The sequence below is a fragment of the Aspergillus alliaceus genome (genome assembly GCF_009176365.1).
Source record: "Aspergillus alliaceus strain CBS 536.65 unplaced genomic scaffold BDW43scaffold_29, whole genome shotgun sequence".
Classification (NCBI taxonomy): domain Eukaryota; kingdom Fungi; phylum Ascomycota; class Eurotiomycetes; order Eurotiales; family Aspergillaceae; genus Aspergillus; species Aspergillus alliaceus.
The window spans coordinates 345,486-370,025 of record NW_022474712.1 but is presented as its reverse complement, the minus strand read 5'-3'; the positions used below and the strand labels follow the sequence as shown (position 1 = coordinate 370,025).

Here is a 24,540-nt window from a genome sequence, read left to right as displayed (position 1 = left end):
TTGAAGCTCCGCAGCTTGTTCATTACCGCATCGGCACGTGATTGCGGTGTGCCTGTCTCTACTAACCCTAATTAATCAAATTAATTAGCTTACTTACGGAAGTTCGAATCACGTCTAGTAAGTACTGCTACTAATAGAATCCAGATGTATTGTAAACTGACCAGAGTACAGGATATCAGAGACAGCCATCCTTCGCCTCGCCAAACAAAGGAAAAAAAATGAAACACAATAACAAAATAAAAAAAGGTCATACCCAAACACAACCATGCAGAAACCATGAAGAATGGGGATATCGCAACACCAGAAGAACACACAAAAGCAAGACCACACTCGAAATCCTAACGCTCAAAATGAACAGCATCGATCCCGCTATGCAGACAATTCAAGCAAAAGCTAATCGTGAGGCATACAACAAATACACCGACTTTTTTGTCGCTCATGCTTCCCTTGTACAATCTGCCCGGATATAGCCAAACAAGCGCCCATGATAGGAGAGAAACAAATGGACCGAGCAAACCACCAACAAAAGTAATAAAAGTAGGGTATAATCATTCCTTCCATGAGAAGATTAGAAGTCAAGAAACAAAATTTGAGGCTTTCCTGTCCTCTACCCGTGTTCATTTTTTGAACATGTAGTGACCGTAGATACCGCCTACGTCCCCAACGGCAACGGGGATCTTTCTCATTCCCCACCATCTGGCACCCATTTTCCAGGGGCGAGAGCCGTCATCAGGCGCTTGGAGAGGCATAGAAGCCGGATCACGGACGTACCATCCCCGCCGACCGAGCTCACGAACGGTCCAACCAAGAGAGGCCCGTGCATTCTTCGTTCTCTCGCGCAAAGGCGCAATCAATTTCTCGTGGAATTCGATCACCTGCAGCGGATAGCTTTGTTGCGAAAGTAACAAGCACGAACTAGGATTGAAGACAGTCCCTAGCGATAGCTGAGGAGCCTTGGTGAGGTCTAGATAGCAGAGCGTTGGCGGGACCCATTCCTCCTCTTTCGCCTCAGCTGACCCATCCACATCCATGGTGGACCGTTGTGGGGGAGTAAAGAACGAGTTCAAGTCCTGGGCGGATAGTTCTGCCGAACCCAGCCCAAGCTCCTCCAGGTGTTTGGTCAAAGGAAACAGCGCCTTGGCATGGGCCGAGGTAACCTTGGCGCCTCCAATGTTGAGCGAGCGAAGAGAAGAGGGTAGCGTGGGGAGTAGCGCATGGACGTCGTCTTCTTCCAAAAGCCGGTGCCGTGTGGGGTCCGTCAGCAGATTTAAGAACACCAATGAATCGCACACGGCCGGATGGGTGGCCAAGAACTCCACGACCCTGGATCCTTGCAGACGGGTACAACGGGACAGACTCAGATGGCTGATTCTCGCGGATTTTGGAATGGAGAACAAGGCCGCCTCACTAATCTGAGTGTGAGTAACGTCCAGGTGAGTCAAATTAACCAAGCGGGGCAGGAGGGTCTCAAAAACGGAGGCCGGGAGACTACTGCATTCATGCAGCGAGACCCGTCTCAGGTTTGGCAACGCCAAGGGCAGGCCAGGGCCCGTCGTCAAGGCCTCCTGGAAAACCGCCGAGAAGGACTGGGTGGAGCAACCACAGAAGTCGACGGCAAAGAGGTTAGGCAGGCCGGTGAATAACTTCTGCACAACCTCCACACTCAGGTCGCCCTCCACGTGCTCCTGCAGCAAGCACTCCTTCAGGTTGGGCAACAGGTCCAGACACTTCAGCAACGTCTTGGAGGTCAGGTTCTGGATTTCGGCGTTCATCTGCTTGGTGCGCCCCAATCCCACCGAGGTAAAATGGGAGAAGTCGAGGCGACGAACCAGCGTGCCCAGCGCCGGATAATGAGACATGTGGTTGAGCGCCTTCGAAAAGATGATGGAGTGCGGGAATGTCATGTTCCTGTACAACACACCTAGGGTGGCCGCGTGCAACGTCCGGGAGGTAAGCAGGCACGAAATCAGGTCTACATTTCGCGGCGTATACCCGTTGGGAGGCACGTCCAACGCCAAGTATGATATGATTTGGTCTAGAGGGTCCCATTAGCAGACAGGGGCCATGGCCGTAGGGGTAACCTCCGCACTTACCGAGCACTTCAGAAGGGAGGGTCTCCATACGAGACAAGCCAGCGGTCGGTTTCGGCTGTTCCACCTGCAATGTCTTAGTAGGGGGTGGATTTTTCACGGGCGGCGGAGGCGATTCCCAGGCCCAGCCGCGGGCATGCATATTACCGAGAGCCCGCAAATCGCTGTAGCTCCTACTGAGACTCTTTCCACCAAGCCTAATTTGCTTCCACCCTAGAAAGCCACCACAGGGGCAGCAGAAGTCGGGGGTTGACTGCATGTCGACGGGCGTCGGTTTAGGCTGTTCTTGAGAAGGCTGGTCGATATGCGTATCCACGAAAGACTGAGCAATGCCTATAGAGGAGTACCATCACACAATCAGCGACGAGCTCATGGCATCCCAGCGACCGAGTGGCGGTGACATACCGTCAACGTCTTCTTTGATCGAACCAACCGACGGACGGCGGCGACTGGTCGATCTGGAACCGTCGGGCGAGGAACAGACGGAAGAGTGAGGTGAAGAACAGCGAGATAGGTCGGAAGGAGAGATATCACCAGCACGAGTAGTTGAAAGTGCAATCGAGGGGGGCTTGTTGGAGCGGATCGCAGGAGGACCTGCGGCGGAGGACATGGTGGATAGCGGAAGCCTCTATATAGCTTTGTAGGGCACAGTCCCCGATGGTACAATGGGAGGGGAAAGGGAACAGGCGTAGGGAAGAAGACAGGAAAAAAAAAAAAAAAAATTCCGAAAGTCAGGCAAGGGAAAAAAGAAAGAAAAAAAGCTTTTCCTTCCCCGGATTCCACACAGACTTTCCCGGTAAGATTAAACGTAGAGGGGGGCTATAGAAGTGGTGGGTAAAAAAAAAGTGAAGCTGTTAGTCACAGAATGCTACGGATGGAACGACTGCCGCCCCCCCCAAGCGGGCAAATTATTGATGGTGACAGGATCCGTTCGGTAAGTGGATGTTAACTGACCGGCTCACGAGGTGAGAACTTGATTTGATTTGAAGAAAGAGGGATCTCCTGAGTTTCGTGGGTCGGGGGAGTTTGTTCAAGAGACAGTGATGGTGGGATCAGTGGTTGAATGGAATCAGGAAAGAGATGAGAAGAAAGGGAAAAAACGTCAAGTTTCCATTAAGTAAGGCGTAATGGGGAAAACAATGGTCCTGCGAGAAACCTTAGCGGAGCCCAGTGACATTCAGGATTATGGGTAAAACCATGAATAATGGAAATACTATATAGTACCATCAGAAAAGAAAAAAAAAAAAAAAAAAAAAAAAAAAAAAAAAAAAAAAGGGAAAAAAAAAAAAAAAAAAAAAAAGAGGTGATGAATGCGGCGAATCCTTCTTGTGCTGTACTTTTACTACTACTTACTTGAGTCGATCTATTAAAAATAGATAGAAAGATTTCGATCAGTGACTTAAATTAATCCTGCAGTGACCTGGTCTGGCCCCAAACTGCCGTTGGTGCCGAAGATCCTTGTCAGCCCGCGGAAATATTCTTTATTTTCTTATATTATATTCTATTCGGTAGTAAGTAGTATATGGTATTTTTTTCTCTGAACCTGATGTCAATGGCTCCCCATCCTTTAGGATTGGATTTCAATAGGACTGACTAGATACTACTAGACCGACAGCTCAGCAACTACCCCCTTTTTCCTGTCGAGTCACATTCATTAAACATTATTAAGATCATAAATTAAATAAAATAGCAAGCAGGACTATTCAGTTATAACGTTTTAGTTTTATTTTCTAATTCGAGATCGCCGCCCGGGCCATTCTATGACATAATGAAAAATCGCCTCTGGCTCGGGATGGCCCCGTGACCTCGATGTAGTCCCGCGGTTCGCAAAAAGGAAATCGAAAATTAGCTTGAATGCGATCATGATGCGTCGCAACTCGAACTATTTTATTCCTCCCCAATCGTACCACTGGGAATTCTTCTTAAGTACTTTAAAAGACTACTAAAAGAGAAACCAAATCAAAGACGAAGAGAAGAGAAGAGAAGTACTATCGAAGAATAGTGCCTTACTACTTAGTCACATAGTACTCCGAATAACTTTACTATAGTAAGTACAGTGTTTTTTTTTTTTTTTAATAAAAAAAAAAAAAAAAAAAAAAAAAAATTTTTTTTTTTTTTTTAAAAAAAAAAAAAAAAAAGAAAAAAAGGCAAAAATACCCCAGACATGCAAGCCACGTTCTTACGCGAAGATTTTCCTTACCTAATAGTAACTCCTCCCTCCTCCCCGATGATTGGCCACGAAAGACTGATCTGGGATCCCGTGACCGATGCGGAGAGAGCTAATGCAGCAGTTAATAACTTGATGACCTTTGAAGCTCGAAGAGACTCGTCATCCAGATGAATGATTCCGCTCCCATTCGGCCCAATTTGGTCCACGTCGGATTGGTCAATGATCCCTATGAGGGGGAAAAATGCTTGAAGTCAAACCCCCCTGTTCCCCGGCATATCTGACAAGTTTAATCACTAGTCGTGCTTTAGTTGACAAAACCCCAATCTTTTACCCCCTTCTCCAATCCCCCAAAGCATCCGACTCGATCCATTATGAACGAAATCCACAACTGACCCCCTCCTCCCCATTCAGGTTATTAATGATAGGACGTACTTTGTGTGACTCCTAGAGTAGTTTTGGCATCGTCTGATTCCTTCGGGCTTCGCTTTGCCCCTTGCAGTCCGTGGGTTCATATTAGGACGTAACACCATCAGAAATTTGGAAGGAGAGGGAGACTCGGCAGGATGAACATACGCTGAATCAAGGACCAATATTGGGACAAGGCTGCCAAGAATCCCGATCATGTACCGCCAGCTGTTGGAATTCCTGACCTCCTCCACTTTCTATTGGGTCGATCACCGCTGTTTGCCCAGACCCCTTGATTATTCCGAGCATGTCCAGTGCGACAGTGATTCCTGTACCGTTCAGAGAAAATACAGGGGATCCTCCCTGTACGACTGGAACCGACATCATCTGTATCACACGGGAGCCTCAATGCCCTCAAGTATTTGACACGTTCCCTTGGCGGGTATCGACATGCCGGCGTTGCTTCTCTGACGATACATCTTTTTTGGGGGGGAGGAGGGTGTAACGGTCTTCCAATGCTGCCTTGCGATCCTAGTATGTATTATGGAAAGGCATCATGTGTTCGTGGGCGATGAGTATCCACCATCACACCATCTCGAGGTCCAATGGCACAACCCTGACTGGCACGGATCTAGCCGGGTCAAACAATCGCGTGTCACGATTTTGCCCATTCTTCCTTTTCCACAATGCTCTCGGATGAAAGTACTAAATCAGGCTACCTAAAGGAATCAGGCTACCTAAAGGTTTTCCCAAGTTGTGAAAGGGATTCTAGGTAAGTATCGCCAGGTCCGGGACATTCCCTGTAAACAATGCATAATATATCCTATGGTCTATTGAGGCCAACTCACTGCCGTGAAACCTACGGTGCCTTTTCAAATATCAAGTATGCTGAGTTGAACCTCTCACTGGAATTGGCTCTTCAAACGTCAACGAGAATTCGAGGCACAGTCAAGAATGATGGAACCAAAGTTCCTATAAACTCACCAAGTGGCAAGCGCTCGCGATCATGGGGTGAATACGTACTTTCTTAGAAGTAGGGGACAGGTATTCAAGCTGTCATGGTAGTGTTTCCCCCTTGTCTATATTACAATATATCTTCATGTCTTCATGTCTTCATTTATCTACCCCTAACTCCATTGCACTATGTACGGCTCCAAGGTAGTTCTATTGGTAGCCTCAAAATCCCTGGATTAGCATAAATCAACTACTTATACATCTAATTTCACCCAGTTTAATTTCAAAATCCACTATATCCAGTAGTGTGAACTATTCGTCGATAGACCGACAACTCCTAGGCCGTCTGGGGGGCACCGTTAGGTCGCAACCGAAAGGCAACCGGACATATACACGAGTCATACCCGAGATTTCATGTTTACCTTCAAACAGAAGCAATGCTAGGCATGACTAAGTCAATGCAACCAGATACTCAATACCAATCCCCCAAAGAAGCTACATAAAGGAGTAGCATGCAAGTACTTGCCTATCTATATGCCAGCAAGTTTTCAACCCAGAGACGAATGCCCGAGAATACACCCAACATCCAAGGGGGTGGAAGAGAATGTCTGCAAAAAACCTGTTTCGCGTACTTAGTTCTTGCTTGGAATCCTTGCATGGTGAATGTTTGAGTTGAGAAGGTATCAGTCATAGCAGCTCAATATGTAGGCCAGGATTCATTATGTCCAAAATAATAATGTTGTTCTTTTCGAGTATGACAATTACGATCTTAGAAATCCTGTTCTGTCGAACTATGGTTGTATAGATCCGAATAAGGTCTTATACTGTGACTATACTTGGTGCCTCCCCGATTAGGTTATTGCCAGGATTTGAGGATCCTGTGTTCATGCACGGGTACGTCAGTGCTGCACCTTGAGATGCTTACAATAGTACGTCTACGGTCAATGGGTGGTGGCATTTACAATACCTTCGCATCAGATCGAGACGTTGATGTTAAAGCCTCATGACTTCATGTACCGCTACAAGTGTACATACTTTGAAATATCAAATCCTCACCTTGCTGGTGATAATACTCCGTGAAGACTCGTATATGCATCCTAAGCTTCAATACCATTGGGGCTTCACACTCAATTGATGGGATTGTTTGAGGATTGACCCAGCCTTGTGCTTTGGAATTTTCCTACACACAGACTACAGGACTTTCATCAACCTAGGCATTCAGTATTTTATTATATGTGCGGAGCCAATCCTGGTTTAAAATCCACATGCCACAACATATACTCCTGAGAACAACAGCTCCAGATACTGGAAGTCATGTTAATATTGACGGACCTGCTCAACAAGCGACAGATTTCTAAGATCGGGGTAAATCCTTATTGCTGTTCGATCGGCGAGACTATCAAGATGCTAGTCAAAGGGGATAGTCGCCATCTAGAGCAGGGAGTCATGGATCGAAAGGAGTGAATGTGATTGCAATAAGCCATGAATATAGAAAGTGTGATCTGTCCTATTGTGTAGGTACAGTACCAAAACAGACCTAGTCTTAATGTTTGCGTCCAACCACCGTTCTATGCTACATGTAGAAAGATGAAAACAATATCTACAGACCCAGTATAGTACACTAAGTATGCCCCTTCAAAATTGAGTCCAGAAAATCTACTCGAAGCAAGTCATGCGAAAACAACGCATCTCAATCCACGCAAACTACACGCCTTGACCCCGGACAGGACCTCCACAATCCTGAACAAAACAACCACAACCCTCCAAACGATAAACCGTACGTACTCACCTTTCATACAAACCCTATCTATCTATCTCAATCCTCCAGAAATCAAGTATGTACCCCTAGTCCCGGAACTTATGTCCTTACCCACCGATGATCCGAAATCAAGATTAACCTTGTGGGGGCGTAGATTGATAAGATTTCCATCGTGATCTTATGACCTTGCTAGCCTATTTCAGACTGCGTTATCGCTATCTTGCATGGCACTAATTGCAGGATCTAAACTGAGAACAGCAAGTCTCCTAATGTCATCTAAATCGGCTTGGGAATGGTAGCTTTGACAGGCTCCATACGGGTTTCGAATGAACATGTGATAATGTTGTATGTACAGTATGTATACGGGGTTGGATTCTTGGGGGATAGGGGGGCCTCCACTTTGCGCACTACGTGTATATACCGGAATTCGTTCGTAGGAGGGGATTGTGTAATCCGTAGGTTTATGAAAGTAGACGTCTTTTGGGTTTGAAATGAGTGAGTGGATTTGTTGTATACTGGTTTGTGTGAGGTATGTATAGTGCCAGTGTGTCATTTTAGTTGGGATGTATCTGTCAGGGGAAGTGAATTAAATACCCGCCGTATAGATGTAGTGCATATATTCTGCTTGAGACGATCTTCTTTCTCGTGTATCGATGATATGCGAAGTAGAGCAGATCATCAGTATTGACAAAGAGGCATGCAAATATAGCGTTCGAAAAGTGGACTCGCTAGAAGTCAACATCCAGAAGATGACACAAGTACAACTATTAGATATAGCATGACAGGATTCCCTATTCCTATGTGGTCTCTTTTACCCAGCCAAAGAGAGCAGTCTTGTTGAGCCAATACGTCCGCATCCTCCGACATCTTGACCTCGCCAACCAACATCCATATTTTATCCAACAGTCTATGTGTTTATAAAAACTTAACAATTATTCCAATATGAATAATTGCACAACATACTCATAAGCCCAGTTTACAAGAAAGACCCGTAATTTATAACTAACCATACACCGTATGTCCATTATCTATACTAGCATCACCTAACGATAATAACCCCCACCTGGGAATACCTACAAAGAACCGGGCAATCCTGAAACGACCAGATGAAGAAACAAGGTTAGCCACGACGAAAATCCCAATGCAACGCTGCCATTTCGACGAAAAATTCAGTCCTTTTCTTTTAGTGTTTCCGGTCCGTTACTCCGACCCGAACACGGGATAGCAAATAAACCCGAGAATCCTTCGGAGTCATGCCTCGAAAAGAAGAAAGTCTCGGATGTGGCTGTGGTTAATTTTAGGCCGGGTGAACATGCCATATAGGCCGATATCTCCCGTCTGTGAAAACTTTGCGGCAGAGTTTTCTTTTCTTCTCTTTTCTTTTTCTCTTTTTTCTTTCTTGTTGGATAGAGGGTGTAGAGGAGCACTTTTTGTACGTACTATACTATAGTGTAGGATGAGATGAGATGAGATTAAAGTATTTCGATCTATGGATCTACGAGTAGGAATTAACTTCGGATGTCGTCAACGACTCGAGAAAGGAAGTTCGAACCAAGTTTTGCATGCTCGTTGGACCAACCAGCAGACGCTTCAATTGTCAAACCTAAGTCAAAGAAATCTATCCGTGTATCCAATCCAGTTGAACCTCATCATGGTATGTTTTAACAAGACTTATTCATTGATGCCCTTGCATCATCACAAAAGAAATAAACCCAGTCTAAATTGCAGAATGTAAGGAAATGAGAACAAAAATGATCAACCCGTCTTAAGGCTGCTGGTTTTCAGCCTCGATGGGGACAATGGATATCAAAAGTTCAAACCCGTAAAAAAAAAGGCCCATGAAAATTGCACACGTCTAGCATCAAAATGGGAAATATACCGTAATGTCGAAAATAAAGAGAAAGGAAATCACCAAACGCCAGTTAAGGGTAAGTTCCTTGATTCTTTTTGAGTTGTTGGCATGATCGTCGTTTACTCGACAGCGGAGCCGCTGTCGCCGCCGGTAACGGGGTTGACCTTAGGGTTCCACTTGAACTTGAACTCCTGGCCAAGCTCCTTGCGGACGGCAGCCTTGACAGCCTCCAGGACGTTGGGGAAGACACCGAAATTGGCGGGGTTGTTGGTGTCGTTGTCACCGCCCTGGAACACACCGGTGCGGACCAAGCAGGTGTTCCAGCCGTACATGTTACCACCGCAGATGTCGGAGGCCGGGTTGTCACCAACCATGTAAATGTTCTTGGGGAGGCGGTTCTCATTGTGGATCTGCTCCATCCAGGACTTAAGAACCTCGTCGGCATAGGTGTAGGTGGCGCGTTCAGGCTTGCCGTAAACGACACGCTCGAGGTCAACGCCGGTGATCGCTTTGTACTGAGCCTCAATAGAGATACGGAAGGCACCCTGGGTGAGACGGGGAGGTCCCTTGTGGTCCGTGGGGAAGACCAGATCACCCTGAGAGAAGTAGACAGGAATTCGAGAGGCGACGGGGTCCTCAGCACGGGTCAACATCTTTCCGTCCTCGGCCAGCAACAGATCCATGATCAGCTGCATGTCGGTAGCGTAGTCGCGAGAATCGGCAAAGACCAGGATCGCGTCGAACTTGATTTTGGAGAAGTCGCGGGGCTTAGCCTCGGCGCGATCTTCCTCAGAGAAGCACCTCCAGGGGGAAACTGTGGGGTCCCAGGCGAGAATATCCTTGGGGTGAACAACGTTCTTGAAACCATAGTTCTCAGCAACTTCACGGATCTTCTGACCCTCACCACCGCACACAAGCACCGTCTCGTAGTACTCAGCCAATGCCTGCATTGGGGTGTGAGACTGGATGAACTGGTCGGTCGAAATGGGAACGCCGAGAACCTCGGAAAGTTGCTCGCAACGGGCAGCCTCAGTCTTACCACCACCGTTGGTGAGCAGGATGTAAGGGATCTTGATGCCCAGCTCGTTGTCGCCGTTGAGCATCTTCAGGGCCTCCTTAGCCTCCTCAATCGGCTCGTTACCGTGAGCCAAGACACCATCGATATCGAAGGCAAAGGCCATGTTCTTCGCCGCGTCCACCTTCTCCTTGGACATATCCTGGACCTGAGATGCCAGGATGTCACGGGAAACGGAGCCACCATCCGCGGTGACCACAGAAGCCAGGCGGGAGACACGAGGGGATCTGGGGATGGGCAGAGAGGTGCCAAAGGAGTTGCGAGAGCCACGACGGTCCCTTGTCGAGGGAGACAGGCTCAGGTTGTGCATGTACTGAGCAGCATCGCTGATGGAGCTGCGAGTTGCGGGGATCTCAATGGTGGCACCCGCATCATGAGGAATGGGCAGAGAACCGGCCATGCTAGCACGAGAGTCTCTGGGAGAGCGAGCAGCCGGGGCTTGAGCAGTACCCGGGGCAGCAGGGGCGGCATCAACCGCGAAGTCAGCGTCGTCGAAGCGAGGCATGATGGTCTAATGAATTCCTAGGCGAGGGAGGAAGGGGAAGGGAAGGGTGATAAGAGGAAGTATATGTATATATAAGAAATGATTATATCAATTCTGGACGAGTCAGAAAAAAGGATCGACGGCCAACAAGCTTCCACGAGCTATAGGGCAGTGTCCTGGGATGAGTTTGAGTTGGAATAGATAGAGAAAGGAAAGGATGATAACGGATTGACGATTGGGAGGGCAGCCTTGGATACTAATATATAACAAAGGACTCGTACCAAAGGTAGTGGCGGTCAATTCCAAAGTTGAGATAATAATTTAATTTTCCTTTTTTTTTTATTATTTAACCCTGCGAGCAGCCATCATCAGGCTCCACACACGAGGGGCGTATCATCACTCTGAATTCCTGAGAATTATCGTCATCATAGAATTTGGCATTTGGATAGACCTGATTCGAAGATACGCAGGGGCGGGTACAGCGGATCCCACTAGTCCTCCATCCGGTAAGTATGGTTACGAAAATGAATGTTACCCGTGGATCAAACCTCGTATGGTATTTTCCCTTACCTACCCAGGACCCTGTGGTATTGTGTATATAGTATTTCATAACGGAGCTCAGTCCTCCATCATCAACCACTCCATCCCATCAAGGCTGCAGGATACCTGCCTAAGGCTATTCCCGAACCGGTCCTTGACGGCCATTGACCGATGCCGTTCAGCCCATTGGTCATCGGCCCTTTCTCTCCCTCGCTCACACACACAACCCTCACAGGCAGAACGAACGACCATTATTCCCCAAAAACTGATCCCTCCAAACTCAGCATGAAGCTATCCTGCACGATGACTGGATAGGAGCATGATTAGTGGGCCCCAGCGTGGCAGGTAATTGGCCGTCAAGTATTTCCACCCATGGGAGGCGTCTGAGATCGATGGAGCCGATGACGATCGAGCGGACAGCAGCGGGTCAAACGCTCGCGCCGTTTCGACACCAACATTGCAGTAGGGTTGAAATGGGAGTGATGTCATGGCGGCTTTCTCGGCTGGTGGAGCTTTTTTTCCTTTCTGCCTCAATTTCTTTTCCTATTTTTTTTTTCTTTTCAAATATTATTATTATTATTTTTGCTGCAACGGATGCCGTCATGAGTGTGGGTATACGGAAGAACTAATAAACTAGTGGCATGTATGTATGTACAGTATGTACTACTTTACTTAGGGAGTAGGATTACTTACAGTTGCGAACATCAATTCTGCCAATATTAGTATATAAAAAAAACAGAACAGTTGAAGCAACGGAAAAAAAAAAGGGTCAAGAATTAGTAGAACTGGGTAAAGGTAGAAGGAGAAACCACTCAATAATCGTATGGTAAAAGAACTAGAGAGCGGAATGTCATCATAACATACTTCATCCATTCCATTCCATCGCAACCCCTCCTTGTTTTCCTTTCCCCTCCACCCCACTTGTGCTCGGAGCTTCTCTCGATCTTTTATTACCCCTCTCATCCTCTTGAACCTTGCAAAATATAGCTATCTCTCATTCAATATACCCCTCTCCAATTTCAATTCTATCACAATCAATCAACATGTCGAACGGAATCACATTCAAGCTGAACAACGGCGTGAAGATCCCCGGTGTCGGATTCGGTACCTTCGCCAGCGAGGGCTCGGTCGGTGAGACCTACAAGGCTGTCACCTGCGCTCTGGAGACCGGATACAGGCACCTGGATTGTGCCTGGTTCTATCTCAATGAAGGTGAGGTTGGTGATGCGATCCACGACTTCCTCCAGAAGAACCCATCCGTCAAGCGTGAGGATATCTTCGTCTGCACCAAGGTCTGGAACCACCTCCACCGCCACGAGGATGTTATTTGGTCCATTGAGAACTCCCTCAAGAGACTCCGTCTCGATTACGTCGATCTATTCCTCGTCCATTGGCCCATTGCTGCCGAGAAGGAGGACCAGGAGAAGCCCAAGATAGGCCCCGATGGCAAGGTATGTACTTTAATTTCGTGATAAGCTTTAGAATCTCTCCCCCGAAACAAAAGCTAACAGAACCGCAGTACGTGATCCTCAAGGACCTCACTGAGAACCCTGAGCCCACATGGCGCGCCATGGAGAAGATCTATGAGGAGGGCAAGGCCAAGGCCATCGGTGTCTCCAACTGGACCATCGAGGGACTCGAGAAGCTGCTCAAGTTTGCCAAGGTCAAGCCTCAGGTCAACCAGATTGAAATCCACCCCTTCCTGCCCAACAACGAGTTGGTCCAGTACTGCTTCAAGCACGACATCCTGCCCGAGGCCTACTCCCCCCTGGGCTCCCAGAACCAGGTGCCCACCACCGGCGAGCGGGTCAGCGAGAACAAGACCCTCAACGAGATCGCCCAGAAGGGCGGCAACACTCTGGCCCAGGTGCTCATCGCCTGGGGTCTGCGTCGGGGCTACGTTGTGCTCCCCAAGAGCTCCAACCCGGCTCGTATCGTCTCCAACTTCAAGAGCATCGAGCTGGCCGATGAGGACTACGAGGCCGTCAACAAAGTGGCCGAGGGTCGTCACTTCCGCTTCGTCAACATGAAGGATACCTTTGGCTACGATGTTTGGCCTGAGGAGACCGCCAAGAACCTTTCTGCTTAAATAGATGGGTTCGAGGAGGGACAATAGACTTCTTTTCTTTATGCGGGACATAAACAATTGGAGAGTTGTCGGAGGTTTATACAGTGGCTACATATATTCCCCATAGTATCAACGAAGAATGTACGGGTGTTACGATGCCTACGAACATCAACTTTTGGATAGGTTATTCTGGTTTAAGTAGGATACAAAAAATTTACCAGGTACCTTACAAGAAAAGCCAAAAAATTAAATAAATAATAGAAATATCTATTTCCAAAAGCCAAGCGGCAAGTGAAAAAAAAAAAAGATTTTCTCAATGGCCTTTCTGGTTTATTATTGTTATTTTACTATTATTATTGGTGTAATTTCCAGCCGCCAAGGACCTCCTTTGACAATCCAAGAGAACCAATCCTAGGAAATTGAAGCTCTATGGAACCGTGCCTCAGTTCAGTTACCCCTGCGACCTGCATCCTACTACTGTAATTAGCACAGGTGAGAAGGTGGACACGGAGGACTGTCCTCCATGACATGCGACAGGTCGGCTAGCGCTTTAGTAACTTATGTAGTATGACGCTATGCGCCCAGGACCGGAAAAGGGCAGGGTCAATCCAAACCTCACCACCTAGTATTGGATCTTACCTTGCCTTGAACCTTTCATTCTCATTGAGTTTCGTAAGGATTCAATTGAGTTTCTGATAGTGACACAAAGTTCTAGCTGCAGAGTTCTTACTATTGAGATGGTAAAAAGAAAATATTCGAGTCCGATCTAGACGGCAAAAGCAAACAAGATAGTTACGATAGGTACGGAGCAGGTAACATACATATTGATAGATAAGGTAGAAGCTCATACCTACCTCATACCTGAGTATCCTATCAATTATCAATACCTATCCTTAAAATAGTCGTATCAAATACCACATCCATACCCAGAATACCACCCTTCAACCCAAAAAGCCTCAAAAACTCGGGAAAACCCGGACACTCACCCCCCTTCCGGTGGGCAAATCCGGAAAAGCCCTAAAACACCGAACCTCCCAAACCAGCCTAGCGCGGGGCCCCAGTGGAACCGTGACCACCCCGAAACCTAACCCTATGATTTCGTACCCTACCTTTTTGGGGGGGAGGGGGAATGACGTGGGATGGATTGCAAAGGCCATAAACTCGGGTTATCGGTGGGGACATGCCGGGGTTGCTTCTGATTGGGAGGAACTAGAATGAGGAATAAAGGGTGGATGGATCCTATATCCACTTCGGGTGATAGGTATTGTAGTACTAGGCTAGGTAGTAGTAGTATAGGTTGAGGTTAGGTAGGCTACAGTACCTTTAGACGACATTTGGCTTACATTTAATTGCAAAGCTGATGATTTGCGATGATTTGGTGGGTTGTTTGATTCCCACCCGCCCTTTTTTGTTTGAGGGATTTAAATTTGAGATTTTTTTTTTTCTTTTTTTCTTTTCTTATTTTTAAATGTTTTTAATTTTGGGATGGATGGGTAGCGTCGGCTGTTTTACTGGATATCTATCTTGGTATGTACATTGTATGTACTCTAGTGGAGGGTGGTAGGTAGTAGATGAATACAATATTCTACATAAGTGGATCAGTTCGTCTTTGGTCTTTTCTTTTGTTCTCAGTATGGATCAGGAACCGACCGCTCCATATTCCTTTTCTGTAGTTCAATGCATTGTCCTTCTTTATTTGGGGGTTTATCTCAGGTAATGGATACCCCGGTGAGTTGAGATGGAAGGATGTTTCATCTTGGACAATTGGAGGCGTGCTATAGGTCCGTAGCATTTCCCAAGGGATTGGATCTTGATAAGCCCCCGGGACCTTGTTTTTGATAAAGGGGGTAACTGGTGGCTGAAGGTAAGGAAGGTAGTAGGAATGTACATACATACATGTTGTGCAGGTCTACGTATACTCTGTATAGTTGGTGTCCTGGATAGGTTGTCTACAAGGGTTCAGGTGAATGTTAGGTAAACCTTCCTTGGTTTCACTGAAGATTTGGCAAGAAGCCTGCTAAGGAAAGCCAAGTTCTCTCGTGTGAAGATCTGAGCTCGATAGGTAGATAGTGCCCGGTAGATGGCATGTTGAATGGTGGTCAGGTTTTGGTTTCTAGTTGGAAATATCTCGGTCGAATTTGGTTCGGAAACAGGTGGGGAGAGGATGATATCACTCTGCATCGAGGACTTTGATATTTTTCTAAGTGTTTTTCGTGCTCTCATTTTCTTTTTGCTCCAGTATATTTGACTATCATTTGGGGATGTAGCCTATTGATAGGTTGGAACTGGGAAGTGAGGTATTGAAACAAACTGCAGATCGGGTATCAGTACCAGTCCAGTATCGGTATTACCACCCATTTTATACCACTGAATATCAGTTTCACACCAATCTGCAGTCACTGCCATCATCAACCTATGATTGCACAGTCATATGGAGAAAGATGGAGTTCAGAGAATAACATTGGCTCCATAATAATATGTTGACTTTGGAACGATCCCACATACTCAGCCCCTCCTACGGGAAGACTCGGTCCCGGACAGGGAACAATCAATGCTCACCTGAAAGAACAAGTCCCTTGAAGGAGGTTAAGCGAGACCTTGAGAGTTGATCTGACAATGATCGGCAATATAGGGCCCGAGGCCTTGAAGTATCAGGATTCAAAATTGAGGGGAAAAGGGTGAAGTTTACATCGGAGGTAGTCATGGAATTCACATGCAGATCAAAAGCTCTGTGCGGCGTCTTTCTCCATTATCCCCCGGATTTCTCTTCATGTCTCCCCAGAGAGTTGTCAATTGACAAGCACAGTAATTAAAACAAATAAAAAAAAGAAAAGAAAAAGAGAGAAAGATCAACGAAATCACACCCTCAAATGTCTTCAAACTAACGCCTTTCCCAAATCCCGACATCATTAATGGTCGAATCAAATATTAACAGGGGTTTGTTTGTTTTTATTTACAGCCCTGCGGTACACAATCTATTACACTTTGTACCAAGGGAGCAAGCCGAAAAATAGCCTTCAATGAAAGATACGTTAAAAGTGCTCAGACGGTCCGTCAAGGTCGCGATCGAACTCGCCTTGGCATCGGGGTTGACCCGGCATGGGCCTTGAAAAGACTGGAGCTTTTCATCGAGCTACTGTCTGATGACGCTCGAGTGTCACTCCGGGTGCTCACACTGGAAACCTTTTTGGATGCACTACTTCCCGCTAATGCTGTCCGGGGTGACTTGGGTGCCAGCTTCTTGCGCGTTTCAGGCGGACTCATTCTGGTGGACGGTGAAGCACTGGCATCCACGGCTGCAGTAGGTTTCGGTGTTCCCAGCCGCCGCACACGCCGCGCTCGAGGTGTTGCAGTAGTAGCTGCAGTAGTCGATGCAATCGGCACCGTGTCACCACCATCAGTCTTCGAGGAGCCCTGTGAACGGGTAGTGCGGCTACTGGCTGCCCTTCTTTTCTCGGATGTTTTAGATTTCCCTCCCTGGCTAGTAACCTCGTCGCTACTCCCCACTCCACGCTCACCTTCGTACTCAACGAGTCGATCGTCGTTCCATGACACCCTTTTTGCCGATGCCCGTCGTCGACCGGGATCGCCTGCAGATTTGTCGTCATCGGAAGGTGACTCGGAATCTGATGATTGATGAGCCAGAGTCTGTAGCATGTACTTCGGTAACATCGCATCTCCTTTGTTCTGTCGTGTGTTCCGACGAGTGGTGAGTGCCAGCTCCTGCGCTTCAGTCCGCTTCAGAAAGACGAACTCGGTTCCTTTGGCACGGCGAAGCGTCAAGGTGTTGCGAGCCGCTGTAGTCGTAGTAGTCGTCCGGGGAGTGGACTTGACACTACGGGTTCGGGTGCTTCGACGGGGACTAGAGGGCAGTTGGACTTCATCTGCGTCAATGTCCTTACCAGGAACCTTGGATGGCGACAACTGGGCTTTCTGCGGCGAGGGTGAATTGGCATCCAAATCCTCCAAGACCCGGCGGCCTTGCGGGGTGGGAATATCGGGGATCTCCAAGACTTCCGGATCGGCCTTCTCCTCCACATCTGGCGTCACCATAGCTGATGATGCTGCTGCTGCTGCTTTGGCCTCACGTTTGGCTTTCGCCTTAGACAAGAAGTTGTTTAGCAACGCGGCATCCTCTCCGTCCAATGAGCTCCGTAGTGCCGACCGAACCAAAGTTGACTCCTGTTCTGCAGTCAACACCTGCACGGGTGCCGTTGCTGGCGGTTCTGTGACGTCCGTCTCCTGCAGCACATCATCTGAAGATACTGTCGTAGAGGTCCGTGATTCAAATTGTCCAGACTGTAGATCATCTCTCATAGTGGCATCCAAAGTTGCATCGTATCCTTGCTCCTCTACACCCGCTGGATGACCAGCTTCCGGAGAGATGGGATAAAGCAGATTATCCTGGGGTTGATCGATGTCATCAGCGCCCTTTATATCGGGAGTGGTTCCATCCATCCCACTTGGTGAAACATGTAGCGTGCGGGGATAGGCTGCGGTAGTAGCCAATCTTGTAGGGCTGTTTGGGTTAACAATCAACGATTCGTCCCTTTCAACCGGATTCGGTAAAATTTCCTCTCTTGACGTGGCCGTATCGTGTGTGTGTTCATAAGTCATGTTGTTGCCGCTGGATCCTTCGTCTATCATAGGCTCGGAGACGTCCACGAGACCATTATACGCGGGATATTTGCCTGCCTAAAAGTCAAATCCGGGCTCATCACCACAACAACGAAATGATAGAGACACGATATGGTGACTTACGTCTTCTTCCACTAGCCTCTGACTCCCATTTCGTCTCAAGGAAAGAACGCCCCCGGGATGCCTTCACCTCTAGTTCATCCTCCGAATCATGCCCAAGGCACTGTCTCTTGACGCCGCGGATATAGTCCTCATTTCGCGACGTATTGATTTCGGTGTATAGGTTGTCGCGATCATCGAGACCACCTTGCGAAGCAATCAATTGCTGCAGCGCCTTCATACTGTTAAACGAGGAGCGGAAGCGCTTCCACACCTTGCGCGATCTGGGACGCGCCAGAAACGGGGTCGACGGTTGGCGATCCCAGATGCGAGGGGCGGGCTTCAGGACCTTGACAGGAGTAAATCGGAATCTGTCTTCTTGGAACTGCTGGAATTTAGGGTTTTGAAGGGAACTGCGGTGATTCGCGACAAATTAGCGACTGTGCAAGTGCTCTGAGTATGTGTCGTACTCGGGACAAGTCAAGTGACTGGGGGTTTGCCCACTCGGGACAGTCATCAACAAGAAAAAGGGGTTTGATGTAAATAGGCCAATGCATCGGCTTGAGACAGGTAGAATTCGTTGTCTTCCTTATACTGACGGCGCCAGGAATGTGCGAATAAATGATACTCACCATTCTTGTGGATCTGGAGCAGCCTGTATCGCAGGCTTGTCGTTGGTCAACATTGTTTCTTTCACGAACGCGAGGAATGTGAACAGCCGTGACGTCAAATGGCGAGAGTTGAAGGCACTATGTATGTCTGAATATATCGATACACGTTCTTCTATTTACCAGAAGATCTGAAACGGAATGCAAAATAATACCGATTTGTAGTAAGCGATAGAGACGCGCGTGGAGACCAGAATTAAATAAATGAACTGAAATCAATGATAAAGTGAATTGTTTTCGTTGGGTTTGTCTTGGGATGCCGTTGCTGTGCCAACGGAGATTCCCATCCCTCAGCTTGAAGACCAATGCCAATGATTGGCCTTTCTTCACTTTAGAGAACCGTTTGCTCTTCATTGAACAGTTCATGTGATTCTTGTGGGTTAGGACAGTGTCTATGATATCATGGTTCATATAAATCCAAATCTCCATTGGATATCACGTTGGACTCCCAAGTTGATCACCACCCCGACTTGTACTGCAATATCAACCCTCACTTTGCTGACTCCAGTAGACCTCCATCACGCATAAGACGTTTGGCCGCAATGACCCCATCTCATCTTAAAAACAGCTTCAAAAGAGCCCGCAAATTCGACAATCATATCTCATAAATCATTCACATCTTACATAACTCAAGAACCACACCTCTAGTTATGTCCCAAGAATACAAGCACTCGAAGAGAAAGAAACACCCTAAACACCATACTCATCCGTAGCCCATAGCTCTAGAACAATTTCTCCTCCATATCCCTTTCATCAAACGGATCCCCGAACTCATCTAACATCACGACGGTCAGCCCCGATTCCAGAACACCACCACCAACACGACCGCCACCAAGAAAGGACGTAAATGTAAAAAGAAAAAACACTTACCCAGGCTAAAATCCTGATCGACCACATAATCCATGGCCCGTTGGTACTCCTCTTCCGCCCGTTTGTTCATCCACGATGCCCCCGGTTGTTGCTGCTGCTGAGCGGACGTCGTTTCCCCAGAGCCTCCAAGTGTACTAGTATTCCCCACTCCGGTGATTCCTCCGATATCAGTGGATATGGACTGTGTCTGCGATCCGGGTGGTGAGAGCTCGGAGGTGCCTGGGAATTGGGAGGTAGAGGTCCGGGTGTTGTTTGTGGGGGTACGGGATCCGACGGGGGAGTCTTCGGAGTGCATGTGGGAGGATTCGGGGGAAGAAGCCATTTGGGAGTCTCCGTCTAGATCTGGTTGGATCTGGTTAGTGGGATATGAGCTCTCGGGGTTGGGATGCCTTGGTGAGGATCAATGCGGGGAGCGAATGGTGAATAGGGGGAGAGAGTGGTGGTAGGGGTGGTAGTGGTGGTAGTGGAACAGGAGGTAGCGAAGAATGAATAAACATACCAGTGGCCATGACGAGAGAAAATGAGGGAAGCGACGTGAAAGCGGGTATAGAAAGGTAAGTAATTCGTGGTATCGTGAACTGGATTTGATGTGGTTGCAATGAATGCAAAGGCGGAGTAAAGCTTTCCTTAACTAAGCAACATCAGATTTTCCCTCTTTCTTTTTAATTTACGGGGCCCTACTCTTTCCCCTCTCTCGTCACTCTTTTTTTGACTCCCCCAATGCTCATGATCTTGGTTTAATCTTTCTTTTTTGGTGTAGACCTTTTGTATTTAACTATTCTTGCTCATCGTCTGTTTGCATACTCCGTCTATTCCACATACTTCCCCGTGTGAAGTACCTTTCTGCCATGAGCGCAAAGTCCTCCGCTGAAACCCACGATGCGTGGGAAGAAGATTGGGAAAGACAAGCTGATGTATGCATGCCTTTTCCCTGTCCACGATTGCGTCCGGGCATATCAACCGTTTTAAGCTCACTATAATTGAAACCCACTGATCTAACTGCGAACTCATCCGCAGACCTTAGCCTCCGACCCCACCCCGCCTCCACCGGAGAAGAAAGTATCCTCCAAAGTGACCAAGGCGCAGCGCAGAGCGCAGCAGGTTGAATTTAACCGACAATTATGGGCTGAAGCGTACGTACATCTGTCTTATATAGCATCTGTCACCCGTGCTGTTTGTGAACAATTGCCGTCTGACTAATCTTCTACATATAGTGAGTCTCCACAAACGTTCCATTTCCTGGAATCACGCTCCGACGTCCCTCTCAAGCAGGAGTTTAAACCGACAGTGACCCTCTTGAGTCGCAATCCGCAAAACTCTCGGCAGTCCTCATCTATCAACACAACAGCCGCCGGTCTAGGACGACTTGCCCTGAACGGCGAAAATGATGAGGAGTCGGACGATGAAAATAAACGCTCAGAGCCCACCCCCGAGGAACGACAAGCCATTGCGTTGCGAAATCGGGAGGAGAAGCAACGCAAGTATGAAGAAGTGCGTGAGAGACTGTTCGGGAGCCCATCTGCCACTACATCAGGAGCGTCATCACCGCGCAGTGGAACTCCGCCAAAGGTTGAAGGTAGAGGGAAAGGAAGAAGCCGTGGCAGCGGAAGAGACAACAACCGGGACAAGAGAGATTCTTCGGCGGCATCCGGAAAGTCTAGACAGCTTTATGATCCCGGATCCCCTAAGCCAAGTTATGTACAGAGGAAAGAGAAACAACCGATCAATGACCGAAATGTAAATGACCAACAGCCCCCCCGACAGCCTATCCGTAGCCCTCGGGGCCCGGACAGCAGTGGCAGGGGTGGTTTCCAATTCGGCAACAGAGGCGCCAGAGCGACATAGATCATGCAAAAAGATCCGCATGGGAGCGAGTTTGGCCACGACCCATGTGGACTACTAGTCACCTGATGGGTAGCCTTCCAGCGGTCTTGCGCATACCACCCCAGCAGACTCCCAAGAATTCCCTTAGAAAAAGGACTCTTGGTCTTACTGACACAGCGATCAAGGAAGACCTCGTCCGGAATTAATCGCGTTCGCAAGCTGAGAAGTGTTGGGTCGGTTTTCTAGACAAGCGTCAGCCTTATGGCAAACAAATTCCTCACGAAGGTAACTCACGAGCATATCGCTCATAACTGTCAAGATAGAGTTCGTCATCACTCGTCGTCGCCTTGACGTGCTCATTAGCTTCAATTGCATTGACCCAGGCACCCCACCGGCTCCCTGCTTCGGGTTCCGGCCAGCCCCGATAAGGCTTTAAAACGCGGTTCAGTCGAATAATCCAGGGGGCCACCTGGACATCCACAAAGGAGATGTTTTCTCCGAGGAAGAATGGCCCTTGGGGGTCGGCGGCGTTCACCAGCGTCTTGAATGCATCTCTGAGTTCTTGCGCGTTTGAAATCTGCTTTTGCTCATCCTGTTCCTGAAGAACACGGTAGAAATTGGGCACGATGTGGCGGTTAGTCTGCGTTTGTTAGCATGTGCTTCTCGTGGGCGTTACGATCGACAAAACCCACAAAGTCCGTCCAGAGTCGGCAATGGGCCCGCAGTTTCGCATCCCCTAGTGGGAGCAAAGGTGGGCCGGTGTTCAAGTCTTCAAGCTGCATGAAGCGTCAGGATCTCTTAGTACTTGGCATGTGTCAAGTTTTGTGGGCTTCATACATATTCTAGCAGAACAGAGCTCTCATACGATCCCCAGTTCCCATGTCGTAAGGCAGGGACAAGTCCTCTTGGGTTCACTTCCAATAAGGATTGGGGCTTTTGGTAGGGGTCTACTTCCAGATACTGATATGGAATGCCCTTGGCCTCCAGGGCTATCCATACACGCTGCACGAAGGGACTGGGATGATGTTAGTATTGAGGTACCCCGTAGTGTGGATGACCTCTATTCCTCTTGCACATACCAGAAGCAGCTGCCGTACAATTTCAACTCATTCTCGCTAGAATGACTCGTCACGGTCTCAGCAGCTAAGCCGGTGGCTTTTGTATGATATGTTTTCTGCAGAGGCTGGTTTTGGGTACTCATCGTCCTGGTCTTGTGCGGGTTGAATTAGACTCTGGGAATAGACTGTTGGCAGTAAACAAAGGTGGGGTGTTCGCAAAAGGTGTCTAAGCATTGGAAATGAATAATTCCTCTCAGGAAATAAAAAGAAAAGCGGGGGTAAAACGAAGACACAAAAGGAAATGATTCCTATTGATTATAATTTAATACTGGGAGATGTGACGTAAGGCATCCCTCTTGGTGTTTCTTTTCTTTTTGGTTCCGATAGAAAATCGACGAATAGAGAATTTCCACTTACCGAAGTTGCCTTCTTTTTATCTCTGGCCCCTTTCAATACATACCGCTGAACACTATTCTTCTTCACCCGATCACTCTCTTCTAGCGTATGCCGATGCCCCCCGCTCACCCCATCATTCTTCCCATTAGCACCATTCCCATTAACCCGTTGGATCGTAAAGAACCGCTGCCCATTGGCACCAGGATGTCCCTCAGGCAACGGCGGATTAGGCGTCAGCACACCAAAAGGCTGACGATCCCGCGGCACCGGATCCCCAGACGCAGGAAACACCGCGTCTCCGCCGGACAGGGAGTCCGGGCCAAGAGGCGTCCCGCTTCCATTGGCCGTCCCTACCGGGACCATCATTGCACCGTACCCGGGGAAATACTCGGTGATTTTAATCTTGACGTCGCATAGATCCCGTTGGCGGGCTGTTCGTTTCCGCTTCTTCTTGTTTGGATCGTCGGACTTGGGCGTGCCCGGAGGACGACCTTTGAGTCTGCAGTCCCAATAATGCGATATGAACGGTTTGCGTTTGTAATGCTGCGTAGACCGATGCGAGTAGATGTTGTCCACGTGTGGGAAGTAAGTCAAGAATCTACCGCGGGGTTTTTGTTAGATCGTCGTCTTCTATCATCCGATTCTCTACAACTGCGGCCGCCCTCATCCCCCCCAACCGTAACAATGACAATGCGATACAGGAAGGGAGAGAGTCAACGTACTGCTCCTCGCTTAGCACAACCGTCTCATCCACGTTGAATAATCTCTCTCTCCACCAGTCCAGATCAGGCGGATCCAAGACCGAGGTCATATCTCGGAGATAACCGCCTTGTTTGGATGCAAAGATGGAGGTCTCGGCGTCAGAACTGCTCTGTGGCTGCATGCGCAGAGATTGGGGGTCATCGCGGGGCTTTTCCAGTCAGTTATTTTTTTTTGGTTGAGTTTTAGATTTAATACCAGTTGCGAGTTGGGTTTCACGGCCTGTTAGTATACTTACGAGGAGGTTGTTGTATGGTTCCCGAAATGATCTTTGGTCCTGTTGTGTGATTGTGTATGATTCCAATGGCCCAACAGCGGTTTGCAGAGAGTGTAATGACTGGGCATCAGTGTGATCGGCACTTTGAACGTGTTGTTGTATATCATGTTGATGCTGTTGTTGCTGTGCTTGTGCCGCTGCCAGTGTGGACGCATTCTCGGCGACAGCAGGCAGCGAGTCGAGATGGAGCGGATGAGGGAGATCCGAGGATTGCATCCCTGTGTTGTCCATTCTGTTGTCTAGTTACACCACCTGCGAGATCGATGGTTGAGATAGAAGTAGAAGTATGGGGGAGATGGAAAGGGGTGCTGCTTTTGCGAAGGAGTGGATGGGGAAATGGCGGGAGTTTGAAGCGGCGGCAGCTTTAACTGGCAGAAAATATTAAATAATATTAAATAACAAACACTGCATAAATCAATTGATCAAACAATAACGAAGATCGATTTTATTTTCAATTCCATGTCATCTATTAAGGAATACAGAAAGATGGGGAAGTCAGGAAAAAGAAAGAAATCCAGCAGCAATTGGTTTTGTGATCCCTCCAATCTTTTGTA

The 24,540-nt window shown here is 48.0% G+C and overlaps 7 protein-coding genes across 7 annotated transcripts; 2 read left to right on the top strand and 5 right to left on the bottom strand.

The window, feature by feature from the left end:
• Window positions 1-196: 196 nt before the first annotated feature.
• BDW43DRAFT_280030 (Leucine Rich Repeat domain protein) lies at window positions 197-3,336 on the bottom strand. The gene is made up of 4 exons (XM_032042377.1): window positions 3,287-3,336; window positions 2,496-3,235; window positions 2,094-2,423; window positions 197-2,035 (listed from the first exon to the last, which is right to left on the bottom strand). The coding sequence occupies exons 2-4, from the start codon at window positions 2,698-2,700 to the stop codon at window positions 618-620; spliced, it is 1,953 nt and encodes a 650-aa protein (XP_031899156.1). The 5' UTR covers window positions 2,701-3,235; window positions 3,287-3,336; the 3' UTR covers window positions 197-617.
• Window positions 3,337-9,231: 5,895 nt separating this feature from the next.
• Window positions 9,232-11,120, bottom strand: BDW43DRAFT_112838 (phosphatidyl synthase). The gene has a single exon (XM_032037950.1). It carries the CDS (start codon window positions 10,808-10,810, stop codon window positions 9,350-9,352), a length of 1,461 nt encoding a protein of 486 aa, XP_031899155.1. The 5' UTR covers window positions 10,811-11,120; the 3' UTR covers window positions 9,232-9,349.
• Window positions 11,121-12,177: 1,057 nt separating this feature from the next.
• Window positions 12,178-13,709, top strand: gldB (putative glycerol dehydrogenase (GldB)). Its single transcript, XM_032042376.1, has 2 exons — window positions 12,178-12,780; window positions 12,849-13,709. Exons 1-2 carry the CDS (start codon window positions 12,373-12,375, stop codon window positions 13,416-13,418), a joined length of 978 nt encoding a protein of 325 aa, XP_031899154.1. The 5' UTR covers window positions 12,178-12,372; the 3' UTR covers window positions 13,419-13,709.
• Window positions 13,710-15,886: 2,177 nt separating this feature from the next.
• Window positions 15,887-18,982, bottom strand: BDW43DRAFT_280018 (uncharacterized protein). Its single transcript, XM_032042375.1, has 3 exons — window positions 18,767-18,982; window positions 18,159-18,547; window positions 15,887-18,088 (listed from the first exon to the last, which is right to left on the bottom strand). Exons 1-3 carry the CDS (start codon window positions 18,817-18,819, stop codon window positions 16,452-16,454), a joined length of 2,079 nt encoding a protein of 692 aa, XP_031899153.1. The 5' UTR covers window positions 18,820-18,982; the 3' UTR covers window positions 15,887-16,451.
• Window positions 18,983-19,112: 130 nt separating this feature from the next.
• Window positions 19,113-20,256, bottom strand: BDW43DRAFT_280016 (uncharacterized protein). Its single transcript, XM_032042374.1, has 2 exons — window positions 19,673-20,256; window positions 19,113-19,577 (listed from the first exon to the last, which is right to left on the bottom strand). Exons 1-2 carry the CDS (start codon window positions 19,992-19,994, stop codon window positions 19,525-19,527), a joined length of 375 nt encoding a protein of 124 aa, XP_031899152.1. The 5' UTR covers window positions 19,995-20,256; the 3' UTR covers window positions 19,113-19,524.
• An 86-nt stretch (window positions 20,257-20,342) lies between these two features.
• On the top strand, window positions 20,343-21,597 carry BDW43DRAFT_112772 (uncharacterized protein). Its single transcript, XM_032037949.1, has 3 exons — window positions 20,343-20,586; window positions 20,690-20,805; window positions 20,887-21,597. Exons 1-3 carry the CDS (start codon window positions 20,521-20,523, stop codon window positions 21,515-21,517), a joined length of 813 nt encoding a protein of 270 aa, XP_031899151.1. The 5' UTR covers window positions 20,343-20,520; the 3' UTR covers window positions 21,518-21,597.
• Window positions 21,598-21,676: 79 nt separating this feature from the next.
• BDW43DRAFT_301163 (glutathione S-transferase family protein) lies at window positions 21,677-24,217 on the bottom strand (the record flags this gene model as incomplete). Its single annotated transcript, XM_032045002.1, has 8 exons — window positions 21,677-21,738; window positions 21,791-22,136; window positions 22,189-22,272; window positions 22,412-22,511; window positions 22,576-22,706; window positions 22,972-23,548; window positions 23,673-23,860; window positions 23,948-24,217. 8 exons carry the CDS (start codon window positions 24,215-24,217, stop codon window positions 21,677-21,679), a joined length of 1,758 nt encoding a protein of 585 aa, XP_031899150.1.
• Between the last annotated feature and the right edge of the window lie 323 nt (window positions 24,218-24,540).

What these genes read in the sequence shown, in the direction of transcription:
- BDW43DRAFT_280030 (XM_032042377.1), bottom strand. Translation starts at nt 2,700, where the DNA reads ATGTCCTCCGCCGCAGGTCCTCCTGCGATCCGCTCCAACAAGCCCCCC. An exon ending in GATCAAAGAAGACGTTGACG is followed by an intron (nt 2,424 to 2,495) that starts GTATGTCACCGC and finishes ACTCCTCTATAG; the next exon opens with GCATTGCTCAGTCTTTCGTG. An exon ending in CCTCCCTTCTGAAGTGCTCG is followed by an intron (nt 2,036 to 2,093) that starts GTAAGTGCGGAG and finishes GGGACCCTCTAG; the next exon opens with ACCAAATCATATCATACTTG.
- BDW43DRAFT_112838 (XM_032037950.1), bottom strand. Translation starts at nt 10,810, where the DNA reads ATGCCTCGCTTCGACGACGCTGACTTCGCGGTTGATGCCGCCCCTGCT.
- gldB (XM_032042376.1), top strand. Translation starts at nt 12,373, where the DNA reads ATGTCGAACGGAATCACATTCAAGCTGAACAACGGCGTGAAGATCCCC. An exon ending in AGATAGGCCCCGATGGCAAG is followed by an intron (nt 12,781 to 12,848) that starts GTATGTACTTTA and finishes ACAGAACCGCAG; the next exon opens with TACGTGATCCTCAAGGACCT.
- BDW43DRAFT_280018 (XM_032042375.1), bottom strand. Translation starts at nt 18,819, where the DNA reads ATGTTGACCAACGACAAGCCTGCGATACAGGCTGCTCCAGATCCACAA. An exon ending in GCTCCAGATCCACAAGAATG is followed by an intron (nt 18,548 to 18,766) that starts GTGAGTATCATT and finishes GAATCACCGCAG; the next exon opens with TTCCCTTCAAAACCCTAAAT. An exon ending in AGAGGCTAGTGGAAGAAGAC is followed by an intron (nt 18,089 to 18,158) that starts GTAAGTCACCAT and finishes ACTTTTAGGCAG; the next exon opens with GCAAATATCCCGCGTATAAT.
- BDW43DRAFT_280016 (XM_032042374.1), bottom strand. Translation starts at nt 19,994, where the DNA reads ATGGCTTCTTCCCCCGAATCCTCCCACATGCACTCCGAAGACTCCCCC. An exon ending in CGATCAGGATTTTAGCCTGG is followed by an intron (nt 19,578 to 19,672) that starts GTAAGTGTTTTT and finishes TCGTGATGTTAG; the next exon opens with ATGAGTTCGGGGATCCGTTT.
- BDW43DRAFT_112772 (XM_032037949.1), top strand. Translation starts at nt 20,521, where the DNA reads ATGAGCGCAAAGTCCTCCGCTGAAACCCACGATGCGTGGGAAGAAGAT. An exon ending in ATTGGGAAAGACAAGCTGAT is followed by an intron (nt 20,587 to 20,689) that starts GTATGCATGCCT and finishes ACTCATCCGCAG; the next exon opens with ACCTTAGCCTCCGACCCCAC. An exon ending in CGACAATTATGGGCTGAAGC is followed by an intron (nt 20,806 to 20,886) that starts GTACGTACATCT and finishes TTCTACATATAG; the next exon opens with TGAGTCTCCACAAACGTTCC.